The sequence below is a fragment of the Ahaetulla prasina genome, chromosome 13, assembly GCF_028640845.1.
Source record: "Ahaetulla prasina isolate Xishuangbanna chromosome 13, ASM2864084v1, whole genome shotgun sequence".
Taxonomy (NCBI): Eukaryota; Metazoa; Chordata; class Lepidosauria; order Squamata; family Colubridae; genus Ahaetulla; species Ahaetulla prasina.
In genome coordinates this window covers 19,813,873-19,829,096 of record NC_080551.1, presented here as the reverse complement: position 1 = coordinate 19,829,096, position 15,224 = coordinate 19,813,873, and the positions used below count along the sequence as shown (strand labels likewise).

The following is a 15,224-nucleotide window of genomic DNA, read 5'->3' as shown; positions in this document are numbered from 1 at the left end:
CTTTCCAAATTCTTTCAAGAGTTACCTTTTGTTCCTTCTCTCTCTCTCTCCATTTTCAAATACAAATCAAGACTTGATTCTTAGGATAATGTTTTTAGTTTTCACACTGAGATGCTTCTAAGAGCCATACGTGTATTTTAATGGTTTTACCCCAGTGGGTAGTAATCTTCCAGATAGAGGGAAAGGAAGGGCATACATTGACCAATAAAATCGTAGCCATCTATAAGCATTTTTCAATGTTGCCTTTGTCCTTTTAGGAATCTGTACTGAACTATCGCTTAGATCCACTGGGTATTGTAGGCGGCTTCACAGCTGAAGTGGGAGCAAGTGGACTTTTCTGTCCAACTCACATGACTCTTCCCGTTGAAGTTTCTTTTTACAGTGTTTCTGAGGACAACGCACCCTCTCCGTATATGGTAAATATTTCAGCATTCTATGTGTAGAAAATGTATATTGTGTAACTTCTAACATCTTAAATGAGTAAGAGAGTTGGAAGGGACCCTGGAAGTCTTCTGCTCCAACCCCCTGCTCAGGCAGGAAACCCTTCTATAGTCTAAACCAGGGGTCTCCACAATCTTGGCCACTTTAAGACTTGCTGAGGAATTCTGGGAGTTGAAGTCCACAAGTCTTAAAGTGGCCAAGGTTGGAGACCCCTGTTCTAAACATCTTTTACATTTTTCATGGGGCTACCACATGAATCTTGAGAAAAGCTGCACAGATATTGCCCTTCCAATCCAATATTGCTCCATAACTCCAATAAGAGACACCAGACAGCACTGTAATGCTTCTAATTGCCTCCTTGAATGTCAAAGACTAGGCAAAAATGCTTATTCACACTTTATCTCTGGTATAAATTTGTGAATTAATTACTTTGATGTGCTAATTCTTCTGTCCCTATGCCTAGTTGTAATCTAACGCTTCTTGTTTTCTTCTCATTTCCCTCTCAGGGTGTAATCGCTTTAGAGTCCCTTGGTAAAAGGGGTTATCGGGTACCTCCTTCAGGAACAATACAAGTGGTACGTATTGTGTGGCAGACAATTACATTGAGTTCATGAGCCATGGAGTCTTAATTCCTTGCTCAGTGCAGAAATCCAAATTGAGGTATCTCAGGTGGAGGGCTGGATAGTTTTTGCTTGAACACAGCTACTGAAGGGAGGGTACCACCCCTTTGTAAGAGGTTCCAGCACTGAATTATTCATACCATTAACGTTCAGTTGGAATCTGCCTTCTTGTGACTAAAATCCAGTATCTTGCCAATTGCTGAGAGAAAATAAGTCTCATCCATTTTGTAGCGCTTTTAGGTAGTTGAAGACTTACATCTTACCCTTTTCAATCAACTTTGCTTAAGGCTAAACTTAACCAGGTCCTTCAGTATCTTTCTGAGACTTAGCTTCTGGTGCCCTGATCTTAATTGCCTTCTGGATATTCTCCCATTAGTAAAACTGTTTTAATGGGTTTATTGTTCATTGTATTTCTCATAAACAAAAATATTCAAAAACAGAAGGCCCAGGACAAATTCTTGTGGCAGGTCACATGATACTTCTGTCCAAATTGAGAAGGTAACATTGATGAAGTCTCTTTTGAGTGAGCTATATGTTCAATTTTCACGCCCATCTTTTAGTTTGCTGATCAGAAGATCATATAAATGCTTTGATAAAGTTTTATTGCATTGTAGAGCTAAACATTGAAAATAATAAAATAATAATAAAATAAAAAGCTTGACGAGGACAAGGAGAGTGAAAATAATCTGATGCTGTGTTTCATTGTTTTAGGTGAAGAAGTACACCTCTGACCCTACAAGTCAATTTAGGCTAATTGAGAAATAGGGAGATAGTGTTTGTGAAGATACATGGTTAATTGCAGGGGTCACACTGCTTCAGGTTAAGAGTAAGAAAGAAATTTTCTCTGCACTATTTTTCCCCACCCAGGATAGGGCTCATTTCTGTGAAAGCTGGAGGATATCTGCTTGATGATAGACTCTAAATGTTCTTAGTTCTTACTGCAAATCGGCTAAAGATAAGTTCAAAGGAGATGATTAGTTTCCTATTGAGAAATTAATCCGTTTGCAAAATACAGAGATTTTGTAGAGAGTGATTCCTAATAGAATCAATTCTACTAAGCAATGATTAAGTCAAGGCAAAGATTTTTATCACATTTACATGAGTTAATCAGCTCACTAATGCAAGAGTGTCTATGTCACATTTACAACCGCATTGTGAAAGGCAGTAATATGCAATTGTTAGATGTCTGCATCTTCAGCATTTCATTTGTTTTTGAATCTTCCCCCAATCATACAGATGTGGGTCAGTCAGTTTTATTCAGGCTACAGCCCCATAGGTAGTCTTTGGTTCATGAAATTTGGCGTCATAATACATTTAATCGTTTTTGGGGTGCTTCTAGGAAATTTTTAGCTTTGCTTCAATACACTACATTATTCGTACCCCTCTAATCAAAATATTTAGTAATTCTTTGCAATACCATCTCAAAACAAAACCGGAAATTATGACCAGAAAGGTATAATACAAAGCTTGGGCACTGAAGTGAGGTGTTTTTTTTCCCTTCAATCTCAGAGGTTGTTAAACCGATTTCTAATTGGAACAGTACTTGATAAAATTAAAATGTACATAAGAGTAATGTTAAGCAGTAGCTTTAAATAATGACTGCTAACTGTATTTGTCCAAACACAGCACTGGAAGAGGGAATAACATGTTAAAATTATTTTTTGTAGCTTAAGAAGCACCAGTGAGAAAACTGAGCATCTGGTGTTAGATTAGGGTTGGCCAAAACCACAGTTTCCTCCATCCCGGTAACACTGGATGAACAAATTTTCTGGAGGAGATACCATGGATCCATCTTTCTAAATACATTTCATTCTTTTTATCTGCTTTAACGATTTCAATCAATTCTCAAATGAGGCCATTCTTTTTTCCCCCCTCTAGACCTTATTTAATCCTAACAAGACTGTGGTGAAGATGTTTGTGGTGATCTATGACTTACGAGAGATGCCTGCCAATCACCAGACATTCCTGCGGCAAAGAACTTTTTCTGTCCCCGTGAAGCGAGAAACAAGAAAAAGCATTATTCAACAAAATACTCGACATACTGAAGAGAGACTATTACGCTACCTCATTCATCTGAGGTGAGAACGTGGCTGAGGAAACAAAGGTCTGAGATGCTATCTGGCAGGACCTTTGGAGGGCCCCAAGGGGCTGCAGTTGACACGACAGGATGGGGCTGTGCCGAAGATGGTTGGCAGGGTGGGGTTTTTGGTGGTTCCCCCCCCCTTTTAATGGTGATATACTTGCACAATGGTTTTCCTCAAAGAGCAGGAAATGTGCTGTCACTTCTCAGCAGTCACGATCAAAGACTAGTGAAATGGGACAGGGTTGTGATGGCGAACCTATGGCACGCATGGCAGAGGTGGCATGCAGAGCCCTCTCTGCTAGCACACGCGCCATCTCCCCAGGTCAGATCTCGGTGGTGTTTCTTTCATGAGCTTCTGTTTCCCTGCAAACGATGAAACAGAAGCTCACGAAAAAGATCTTACCTCTTGCCGTGCTGCTGCTGTTGGGATGCTTCGCCTCCCGCCGGCCAGCAGGTCTTTGGGTCTTTGCTGTGCATACACACATGTCTGCGCATGCGCATGTCTACACATGCCCACATGTCTGCACATGCTCACATTCATGCATGCCCACTCATGCATGCACATGTACGCATGCACACACCTTTCAGTGTGGACACTCGGTGTCTAAAAGGTTCACCATCACTGGTATAGGGTTTCTTTGCCTGAGCTGGGGGTTGGACTAGAAGACCTCCAAGGTCCCTTCCAACTCTGTTATTCCCTGTTATTATAAGATTAAGATTGGGTTAGAGTTAAGATTGTAAACCATTCAGAGTGATCTTGTGTTAAGATAAATTAATACATTTTACAAATAAATAAATTATAAATAAAACAAAAGGGGCTTTTAAGGGAACTTAGGGACTGTGTGTGTTGCTGGGCACACATTACCCAGCCCTATTCCACCTAATTTAGGAACCTCCTAATTTTAAGTAGCAATGGAGCATCTTTTGGAACAAGGCTATGATTGAGAATGCCGTTGCATTCACCTATCAATTGAAACATAGACAGCATCAATTTGCTTTGACAGATTTTCTTTTCCTCCTTATTTGAACAATTTGAATTAATTTGAAAATTAAAACTAAGCAACTCAGGTTTAGCGGCTGAAATCATAGGCATCCTCTCCAAAAGAAAATAAGTCTTGGTACAGTCAACTATTTAATGGCTGAATCTCCTGGGAGGCGCTAATTTAGGATGTGCCACACTGCCGTGGTGAACCTACCTTAGGAAATGGTCAGCAAAAACATTCGAACCAGACTAAAGCTGACATTTACTATTTATAAAAGTTGTCTTGCAAAACCCAAGAGGTCAATAATGCAGCTCTTCATGTAGACTCACTGGATCGCTTGAATGTCTAAACCAGCTTCTGTAAAATAAACTAAATACCCAGACATTAATTTATGGTATACTTGCATCTGGACTGAAAGTTCTTCAAAATTGCTATAGACAGTTCACACAGAGAGAGTAGAGTGGTGGCGTAGAAAAAAAATAAGGAACACTATTTTGAGATATAAACATTAATGGTTATGCTAGGGTGCTTTGCTTGTTAAATTTGTTCTTATTTCAAATAACTTTGAACATTGGGAAGCAAGCATCAAATAAATGAACTAAAAAACAATGAGTCACTTTTGTACTAGGTTCAAACTGTCATTGTTTCAAACAGGAATTGTTGTTTGGAATGCCAAAGAACTCATGAAATCTGATGATACTGGCAGGAAATAAAAAATAATTTTAAAAATGGCTGAATCTTGGAAGACCTTACAAGACGTTACTGTATGGAGACTTGCTAGATTCCTAGGCAGAAATGCTGCTAATTTTTACTTAGGCTCATGTAGGACTTCACTCTTGTGAGACGTTGACAGTTGTTAATGTGATTATTTATCAGTTACCTGTTCCTTTCCCAGGTTCCAGAGTTCCAAGTCTGGAAAGATCTACCTCTACAGAGATGTAAGACTTCTGTTTTCACGAAAATCTATGGAAGTGGACAGTGGCGCTGCATATGAACTCAAATCTTACACTGAATCTCCAATGAATCCGCAGTTTTCACCCCGGTGTTAGCAAAACACAACCGTGAAACTTATTTCCTCAATGGCCAGATTATTATTCAAGACAAAACAATAAAATATCCTGTGCAAAACCTGAATCACGGAGGTAGTGAGAAGGATGGTCAGATGGGAGTCAAAATCTCTTGGACCAGTTCAGAAAAGTTTTTAGAATGAGCTTTGTGTATTCTGAATAGACTGGAAAACACTTAGTCGTAACCTTTTTTATACTCGTTTTAAACCACTTCATTGGATGTGTTGCAATAGCAGAGTCCCAAATTAGTTTAGTGTTTACACCTTATTTTATTTTTATTTTGGGGTTATTTAATATTTAACGTTCCTTTCACTTAAGTGATGTTTGTCTTTACTGTTCTAATGTAGCACAAATCCGATGTAAAATCATACTACGTATTTTTGACATTAATATTGAAATCTTGAAATATATACAGAACCTTTACTTTGATGCGTGATGTGTTTTTCAGTGACTCTTAACTCACTTAGAATAAAGATGAGATTTTGAACTTCCATTACATTATCATACTATGCAAAGGATGTGGGGGCAGGAGGAGGATCTTGTGTGTCTTTTCCATTGCTCATTTCTTTCCATGCTTAGTTTCCATGATAAACACAAAACCATACCAAAAGAAAAACGTTTTTGATTACTCATGGTTAAGTTGACTCATAATTAGCATTTTCTTTCCTATTTAAAGGTTTCTCCTTAAGCATTTCACTTTATCCTAATAGATACCACACATTTGGCATTACACTGCTGTCCCATGCCTGACTTTCTCAGACTACAGGCCTTTTTTTTATTTTTTAAAATGTACTGTGAAAACAAAGTCATATTTATATTGTAAATATATGTGAAAACGGCTATATTTGAATTCTGGTTTTATTTTGAGAGAGTCTTTGTGCTCAGTGGATAGAGGGTCACGTCCCCCTTTTTTGTTCCATGGTTGGTTCTGGAAAGTTAATTCTTTCATTGCAGTATATAATTGCAAAAGAACTGCCCTTGCCATGGCTTAGTACAGCTGCTGTAATGGAAGAATACTCTTTAGAGCTGTGTTTCTCAAACTTAAAAACTTGAAGAGGGGTAGATTTCGAGTTGCCAAAGTTGAAAAACACTGCTTCAGACAGTGCTAATTCGTGTTTTGGAAGAATTAGAATTAAGAGAAGCATTATTCTTATATTGCTTATATTTCTCTTTTGTTATTCAATCCCAAAATACAGCGTTAAACAAAAGACACTTGGTTAAGCAAAGGGTTTATCTCAATACTTGATCCCCTACAAACTTAGTTCCTTTACAGGTCTGAAAAATAAAAAATAGTTTCTGGGAAAGATACTTCGTCTTTGTTGCAACCATAGTTTTTTTTTCCCCCCTTGCAAAATCCCTTTCCAAAAAGAAATGAAAGAAATTAGGCTTATTTACTCTACAAATCTTACCCTCCTACTAAAGTGGAGTGTTAGAGTAATTACGGTAGATAATTACTGAAACACTTGCTTTCTTAGCATGCATTTGAATATCAAGCAAATCTAAACTTGACACCCCCCCACTCCAGCATCCAAGAGATCTGAAGGGCAAAGATTTGGTGGCCTTGAAATAAGCATCTTAAGCCACTTTAGGCACTAAAGAATGGAAAGGGAATATAAAAAGGCAAAAATACATGCTTCAGATTGAGTCTTAAGTCCCTTTGGGTGCTGAAACTAAAAAAATGGCTTAGAAATTTGCTGTCAGTCAAATTCACCCCGTCATTAAAAAAAAGCTAACTGATGAGTAAGCAGAGTGAGAATTGCCTTAAAATTTAAGGTCACTTCTTTAATATTACATAAAAGGCCAGTTAGCAATCCGATTTATCCTTTGCAAATTTCCCACGGTTTCAATCCTTAGATTTCAGAACCAAACATTTCCAAGTATACAGACAGAATAGAATAGAATTTTTATTGGCCAAGTGTGATTGGACACACAAGGAATTTGTCTTGGTGCATATGCTCTCAGTGTACATAAAAGAAAAGATACGTTCATCAAGGTACAACATTTACAACACAATTGATTATCAATATATCAATATAAATCATAAGGATTGCCAGCAACAAGTTATAGTCATACAGTCATAAGTGGAAAGAGATTGGTGATGGGAACTATGAAACGATTAATAGTAGTGCATTGTTACACCAACGAGGTTTTCCTGAAATTGCAGAAAGACATGGCTCAACCACGCTTATCCCATACATCTCTCTACTCGTGAGAAAGCGCTCTGGAACTTCTCAAGCGCTCCACTACAGCCTTAAATGTTCCTCTCGCTACATCTCCAGTGGGACCAATAAGGTACCTCCTTCAGAACTTCAGCTCCCAGAATGCCTCGGGATCAACTCCCAGTGACGTAGGCGATGACGCACGCAGCCTAACAAGCCAAGCTCGCGCAAGGAGCCAGTCGCCTTCCGCGCCTCTCTTGCTTTGGTGCGCGGCTCGCTCATTTTGCTCTTAGGAGGCGTCTCGAGCCCAAAGAGGAAGTTTGGCCCGGTCGGCTCGCCGTCTTCGCCGTCGGCCATCTTGTGAGCGGCTCTGTGTGTGAGGGGGGGATACCAGCAGCCGCAGGCGGTGGTTGGAGCTTCGCTTTCCAGGCGGTAGGCCTTTCTCGCCCGGGGTGGGGTGGTTGCTGGCATCCCGGTTGTCTGGGCGCCATGTCTGCGGAGAACCTGGAGCCCGCTTCGGCAGAGGAGCAGAAGGTGAGGGGCAAAGGAGGACGGTCGGGAGAACAGCGGGCGGCGGCGGCGGCGGCAAGCCAGGAGGAGAAAACTTCCGGCGGGCGAGGGAGGAACGGCCGTCTCCCCGGTCTCCGCCGAGCGTTACACGGCGGGGTGGACGTGAGGGGGGGATGGGGGGTTACTGCCGAGGCTCCGGAGAGGCCTACTCTGCGGGGTGCGTGTGTAGAAAAAAAACCGCCCTTCCTGGCTCTCCTCCTCCACCACACACAGTGGGGGCTGCAGGCTCCCCCCACCCGAGGCACGATTTCCTCTCACGCCCCCGCGAGAAAGTGGGAGGGGGGAACACACGCCCACGCAGCCAGGCAAGCCTCTGCGGGTTTACCCCCCCCCCCGGTCTCTCCACGATGGTGGAATAACTCCGAATTGGATCCCTACCCCGCCCCCCCGAGAGCGGGAGGGGTTTCCCGGGACCCCCCCCAGGTGGGCGTGCCCCCCCCCCCGTGGCTGCGGGCGCCGGGGGCGTCTGATTGCAGCAGGCGAGGCGGGATTCTGACGTCATCGGGCTCTAATGCGCAGCCCCTCCCACCCCCACGAAAAATGAAGGAGTGATGATCAGAGACTCCGGCTGTGCCCAGCGGCCTTCTGCGGTTCAAGGTAGCCCGTCAGTCCTATCCCCGAAACTTGGGTGGAGGTAGATCTTTGTCTTGGCTCAGGGGTTGCGTTTAATAGCCTCAAGGATGAAAGCGGAGTTCGGAATCAGAATAGAGCTGGAAGGGACCTTGGAGGTCTTCTAGTCCAGCCCACTGCTCAAGCAGGAAAACCTATACTATTTCACATACGTGACTGTCCAGTCTTTTTTTTAAAAACCTCCGGTGATGGAAGCACCTACAACTTCTGGTGGCAACCTGGTTGATTAATTTTCCTCACTCTTACAAAGTTTCTCCTTACTTCTAGGTTGCTTCTCTCCTTGATTAGTTTCCATCCATTGTTTTTTGTCCTGCCCTCTTTGGAAAATAAGTTGACCCCCCCCACACCTCTTTGTGGTAACCTCTTAAATACTGGAATACTGCTATCGTGTTCTCCCTAGTCTTTCTTTTCTCTAGACGAGCCAAACCCAAATCCTGCAACTCTTCTTCATATGTTTTAGTCTCCAAGCCTTTATATGACCATTGCTTGGTCCCAGTCTCCTGGGTCGTGTTTCAGACCATAAAAAAGGAGCAGAAAGTGTCAAATATAGGACAAACATGAACAAAATAACTTAGGATCTTGACTTAAAGGTGCTTTTTCAGAAGGTAACTGGACTTTCTGGTTTTTCTTTGAAGACATTTTGCTTCTCATCCAAGAAGCTTCTTTAGCTCCAAGAGCTGAAGAAGCCTCTTGGATGAGAAGAAAAACATCTTCAAAGAAAAACCAGAAAGTCCAGTTACCTTTTGAAAAAGCACCTTTGGGACAATTATGACCTGGATGACTGAGAATCTCCATAGACACTTAGTACCTTGGCAAAAATTAAAATAATTGCTTGTTGGCTTGGAATGCAATCTTTTAAGTAGGGATCTTGTAATACTTTTACCGGTTTGCTCACATAGGTAGCATATTACATGTACTACAGTATTGCAGAGTTATAGTTGACAGTATATTCCAAGTATGTGTTGTGCAATTGGTCTTTTATGTTTTGCAAACATAGCCCTTACATTATTTAGCCAAGAAACAATTATGAAGTAATTGTTGGATTGGATTATAGATTTTTTAAATTATTAGGATATCACAATATGAATTGTGAAATCACAAAACTGTAATAAAATGCCAGTTTCTTATATTTTTAGGAAATGGAAGATAAGGTGATTAGTCCTGAGAAAGCTGAAGAAGCAAAGTTGAAAGCAAGATATCCTCATCTGGGCCAAAAGCCTGGGGGCTCAGATTTTTTGAGGAAGAGACTTCAGAAAGGAGTAAGATATAAAACTAATCTACATAATAAAGGGAAATGTTTTAATTTATCTTTGTTTGCTCTGAAACTAAAACCTGTATCCTAGTATAATAGCATATAGAATATTCAAACAATGCTTTTAATTTATCTTCAAGGATACAAATGAATGCTGTAGATCTCCTTTTGAGATACTTCATGCATTCTGTTCATAATGAATGCATTCTTGGCCTGTGATTGCAATGCTAAATACCCTATTCATTAATGTGGACAGGATGTTGTAAGCAATTCTAACTGTCAAATGATAAAACCAGGGTTCTCCATCTTAACGCATTTTATCTCTGGTGAGTTTTTTCCAGGTAAGGCTCAACATGCCTTTTATTCTGCATATGCATCAACTTGATTAAATTAGCCTAGATGCTGAAGCATGTAGGTAATTCTTGGAGGAACTACATTATATATTTGTTATATTTCACTTGATAATGTTTATCTTGCAGCAAAAGTACTTTGATTCTGGGGATTACAATATGGCAAAAGCAAAGATGAAGAACAAGCAGCTTCCTACTGCAGCTCCTGATAAGACTGAAGTCACAGGTGACCACATTCCTACACCACAGGACCTTCCACAACGGAAACCATCTCTTGTTGCTAGCAAACTAGCTGGCTGACTAGGCTGGCAGAACTGCATGAAACTTCTTATTCCCTTAATCTTTCCTTAAGTTTTTTTTTCCTCACATTTTTGTTTCCACTAAGTCATTGACTGACTGCTTGGCAGGTAGTGGTAGCGTGTGCTGCTATTGTAAGAGTCCAATTAAGAATTGCATAGTCCTTGGACGAGTTGAGAACAATGCACTGATTTTTTTTAAAAAAGGACATGTTTTGTTTAGAGCAATGTAATCTACTTGAAAAATGTACATATTACCCGTTTGCTAGTGTAGGGCTGGTTCCAGCAAGTGACAAAGCAAGTTTGAAAATTTTTAATGTTTTGGCGTTCCTTAGTTCACTTTAATTACAGTGTAATATGTTTGAATCAAATACAAGGTCCTTTTTTTTTCTTGTGTTTTGGTTTTGAAAAGTAGAGGTTTTAGACAGTAAGTTGCTAGAAGGTAAAGCATGTATTAAAAACGATGGGGCTCTCACTAAATTTGTGTATTTACTCTTGAACTTGAATGGCCTTAAACCTACTTCAGCTTTAACAATAGATTTTTTTACTTGAGCAATATTTGCTCATTTTGGTGTAATTCTTGTAAACTTTGTGCTTATTGACAACTGTCTGTTGAAGCTGGTATTCTTTTGGGTCCTGTAGCATAGAAACACATTTTTAAAGTGGATGAAGTGTGCATGTGTATTGACTGCATTCACTTTTGTGCCATGTCTGTAAATAAGATAGTTTTGCACAATTTTTGCAAATACGTTAACTTTACACTTTTAAAAATGTGCCAACTGCAAGCACAAATTCTGTCTCTTGGAAAACCATAATGCTTATTTGAATCAAAACCTCCTTGGTGAAAAGTTATAATTTGTATGCTTAAAATCTGGAAACCGTTGAAGCACTATGGATAGATCAGCTTTACCAATGCATTTTCTGGTTAATTGATAACAATGTTCAATATAAACATTTCCTCTATATATACAAAACAGTTTATCTGAAACAACGAGGTTCTATTTATTTCAAGGGACTAAACTTAAAACACATTAAGCTTTTAAATCGCCCTATATAGGGACTTCCAGCACTACTGTATTTCTTCAGCACATTTGAAGATCTCTTTTTAAAATTAAATACAAGAAGTTTAAATTATAAAAATTATGGATACTTCTGTGCTGCTACTAGAGGCTCCAACATTATAAAAACAGCATCTGCTATTTTAGGAGTAGTTTAAAAAGAATACAAACTCTTTTTAGATTAAGAAGTAAAGATGGTATTGGTTAGATTTGATATGTTCTAAAATTATGATGTCTTGTAAAATAAGAGTGCTTTGTCATTGTATATTATAAATATTAAAAGCAATCGTATCTTGGATATAATTGGCTATCTATACACATATAAAAGTTAACAACAAAAATACTATTTTGTCTGTCTTAAAATCTCAGATTTACTTGATATTCTCACTATGATTTTCTGTATAGTTTGAGAGATTTGACTTATTAGGCAATAGAAACTGGATTTTTCCCAAGGTAGTCTCTGAAAGTAATAAATTTCTGCTGCGCTTCTTTTATAAATAAATTCAACATTCATACAGAGTAATGAGTAGATTAACATTTTCCAAAGTATTGGGCTTAGCCTTGTTACATCTCAAATTTTAAAAGGTTACTTTATATTGATCCAAATCACTCTGTTAGCTGCACGGATGACAGAATTGAATAATTTGTAATTTCTGTTTTATTTGGGAGGGCTATTTTGTCACTTCTCCCCTAAAGCTATATTTTTTTCTTTTGTCTCTGAGTAGTAATGACATGAGATCTCTTCCTGCTATAATCTGCTTCAATTTTATGTCCCAGTTGTATTGGAATTTGAATATTGTGAGCAGTAAAATCAGCACAGGAAAGATACTTTGTTAAGGATGGAACTGAGAACCTAGTATCTGATTCGAGAACATGTAACATTTAATGGAAGCTGTTCTAACAAACATTCAGTTTCTTTTTTATAAGAGACTGACCCTGTTGAGTAGTTTAAAATGATTTCCTAACAGATTGCTGCAGATTATAGCAAGGTGAATTGGTTTGGTGGATAAGGAGGTATATAAACTATGTCAATCTAAACATTCCATTCTCCTGCTTACAAGTTATATTTTTGTATTGATAAGACTGGACAAACGTTAAGGATACAAAAAACACAAGCTGAATGACTGTAAGAATATCTATTCTAGTACCAGTCGACTTTGATAATGAATCTCTGTCTCTAAAAAACCTCAGCAACTGAAGATAGGTTGGTCTTCTATTAAGGATGCAAATAGTTTGAGCAGTAATAATTTCTCGGAAGAGAGAATGGACATCTAAGCTGCAGCTTATTTCAACAATATAAAGCTGTTACATATGTATATATACTGTATAATATGAGTTTTACCATTTGATACCTTTTTCAGAGATCTGCACTACAGCCTAACAATCTGCTTTATGCAGTGATTAGTAATGCTCAAGGATGTCTGTACCCAAAATAGATGGTAGCCTCCCAACTCCTCCCCAGTAGCTCAGTAATAGTGTGTCAAGTGATAAAAAATTTTCCCTGCTTCGGCTCCATCCACAAACTTTGCCCATTGTCACAAGAATATATATGTGAAGATGTGTATGCAGAGGCCACATTAAGAATTGCCTGCTCTGATAAGTTCTTTGGTGCATTCCATAACCTGAGGCAATGAGGATTTCATTTGCTCCCTACAGTTTTCAATCTGTATAATATGCATAATAAATACAATTAGTTTTCACTGCTCTGTAGAAACTTTTGTCTGGTGTTTTACTGATACACCCTCCCCCACACCCACCCACAATAACTGCCTTGAATCCCTTAATTCTGACTAAAAGCATTGGTTTCCATGGAATTAATTTTGTATTAAGGAAAAAGCTTCTGTTTTCTAGTATGTATTCAATATTAAACCTATAATGTTCTTGACTGTAACTCTATATACCTCAGTTCTTATTTTTCTAAAAATTGTATTAAATGTTATGATTTGATTTTAATACACTAATAGGCTTGTTTCTATGCAATTCATTTACGAAAATTGATTCTGAAAATTAATCCGAGAATCATCAGAATGGATTCTTCAGTCAAATCCCTGAAGGGGCAGGAACTATGTAAACTCTTCAATGTTCCGACTTCCTCTGGTAGTTTCTGGTACAAAATTGCTGGTTCATGTTTTTATCTGCAATATACCCTCATTGTAGATACAGTAACACATTGGTATCTGGCGTACTTGTAATTTTGGTAAACTGAAGAAGCTCAATTCCACCTGCATAGCTAACCTTAGCTCTTTTTAACTATTTGAATAGAAACATCTTCTACTTACATTCAGACGAATAGGATGTATTCCAGTTGATAAAACGGCCAAGTTGAATGTAAACCAACATTTACAAATTGGGGTTTGATAGACATTACTAAACTTTTATGAGAGTTTCAGAATTTTTGGAAATGTGTGGGAAGGGGGCCAATGTCATTAGCTTTAGTATAAAAATATCACACTGTAAGGGAGAGCACTGTAAACTGACTTATTTTTTGGCCTAATCTATATTATGCTACTAAAATTCTCCTGTCTGTTTTTACCCTCCAGTTGGCCTAAATGGCTGGTTGTACTGGAATTTTTTTTTTAATCAACGTATGTGCCAATTTAAAGAATGCATTAAGAATTTCCACAATGTTCCCACCCCTTTTATCTGCTGACTTTTGGCGGTTGCAGCATCCCTTTGCTCACGTGATTTATTATTTCTGATGCCCGCAAGCAAAGCTAGCTTTCCCGCAAGCAAAGTCAGTGGTCAGTAGAGGGGGCGTGCATCAATGTACTAACTTGCCTATCATCCCTGTCCTTGTATTTTCTCTTGTTCTCGTTTTTGTTTGACAAATTCCAAAAAATAAATAAAAATAAATGGGGAAGTCAGCAGGAAGTGGCTCCCATTCCTGGTATATTAATATCCCAACGATTTCTGAATCAAGGTACCTCAAATCCGCTTAAAGTTTAAAGGATGCAGAAAAAAATCCAAAAGCCATCATTCCTAATGGAATCTACACAATGTTCACACCAGTTTTATTTGCAAACTTCTGGCCACTGCAGTGTCTCACAGTCATGATACACTTTTGAGATAATGGCAGCACCATCCAACCTCAGGGTTAAAAAAAACAACAGCTTAATTATGCCTTGTGGAAGGAAGGAGGATGTCATATGGTCAACACTGAACATCAGGAAGTGGTAACATCAGACGATTACTTTTCTCTCAAAGGATGACTCAATGGGTCATAGGTTGTCTGGCCTTGCAATTTATTTTGTGGGCTTCATTAAGAAATCTAACGGATGGACTTTGTTGGATTAAGATTAGTGGAAACCCAATCTTTTGTTGAGCACAAATTGGCCATGTGTACATAACATAACCACTCGTGCTTGGCTTGCTATTCAGCAGGGGTCCTCAAACCTCAAAATTCACGATCCCTCAGACTGTTGGGGGGGCCGGGCCAGCTGGGTGGGCATGGCTACGTGGTCATGACTGGCTGGGTGTGGCTAGGTTGTTATGTGACTGGGTGGCCATGGCCAACTTAGCAGTTGATAAAACAGTACATGCAAATTAAACTTTGTTATGCTCCTGGGGATGGAAAGCAGGTTAATGAAGGGATGTGGCTGCCTTGTGTGTGTGTATGTGTTGCTCTCCTTCTCTGGAGGCTGGGGAGGCCAAAAAATGGCCCTGTTTTTGGCCTCCTGGGGCCTCCGTACGTCCCATTTTTGCCATCCTCAGCTTC

General features: G+C 39.3%; 2 protein-coding genes across 5 annotated transcripts in view; both read left to right on the top strand.

Annotated features, from left to right (window-relative positions):
* Positions 1-5,623, top strand: part of ATOSA (atos homolog A) — a 33,588-nt gene extending 27,965 nt beyond the window's left edge. For all 4 annotated transcript variants that reach the window (XM_058156075.1, XM_058156074.1, XM_058156071.1 and 1 more), the window contains 4 exons: positions 258-416; positions 948-1,016; positions 2,940-3,139; positions 5,023-5,623. In XM_058156075.1, the coding sequence (XP_058012058.1) occupies positions 258-416; positions 948-1,016; positions 2,940-3,139; positions 5,023-5,176 (582 nt within the window). In that variant the 3' untranslated portion in view covers positions 5,177-5,623. The remainder of the gene's footprint in view (positions 1-257; positions 417-947; positions 1,017-2,939; positions 3,140-5,022) is intronic.
* Positions 5,624-7,532: 1,909 nt separating this feature from the next.
* On the top strand, positions 7,533-13,394 carry ARPP19 (cAMP regulated phosphoprotein 19). The gene is made up of 3 exons (XM_058156507.1): positions 7,533-7,887; positions 9,690-9,812; positions 10,285-13,394. The coding sequence occupies exons 1-3, from the start codon at positions 7,843-7,845 to the stop codon at positions 10,453-10,455; spliced, it is 339 nt and encodes a 112-aa protein (XP_058012490.1). The 5' UTR covers positions 7,533-7,842; the 3' UTR covers positions 10,456-13,394.
* The last annotated feature ends 1,830 nt before the right edge of the window (positions 13,395-15,224 follow it).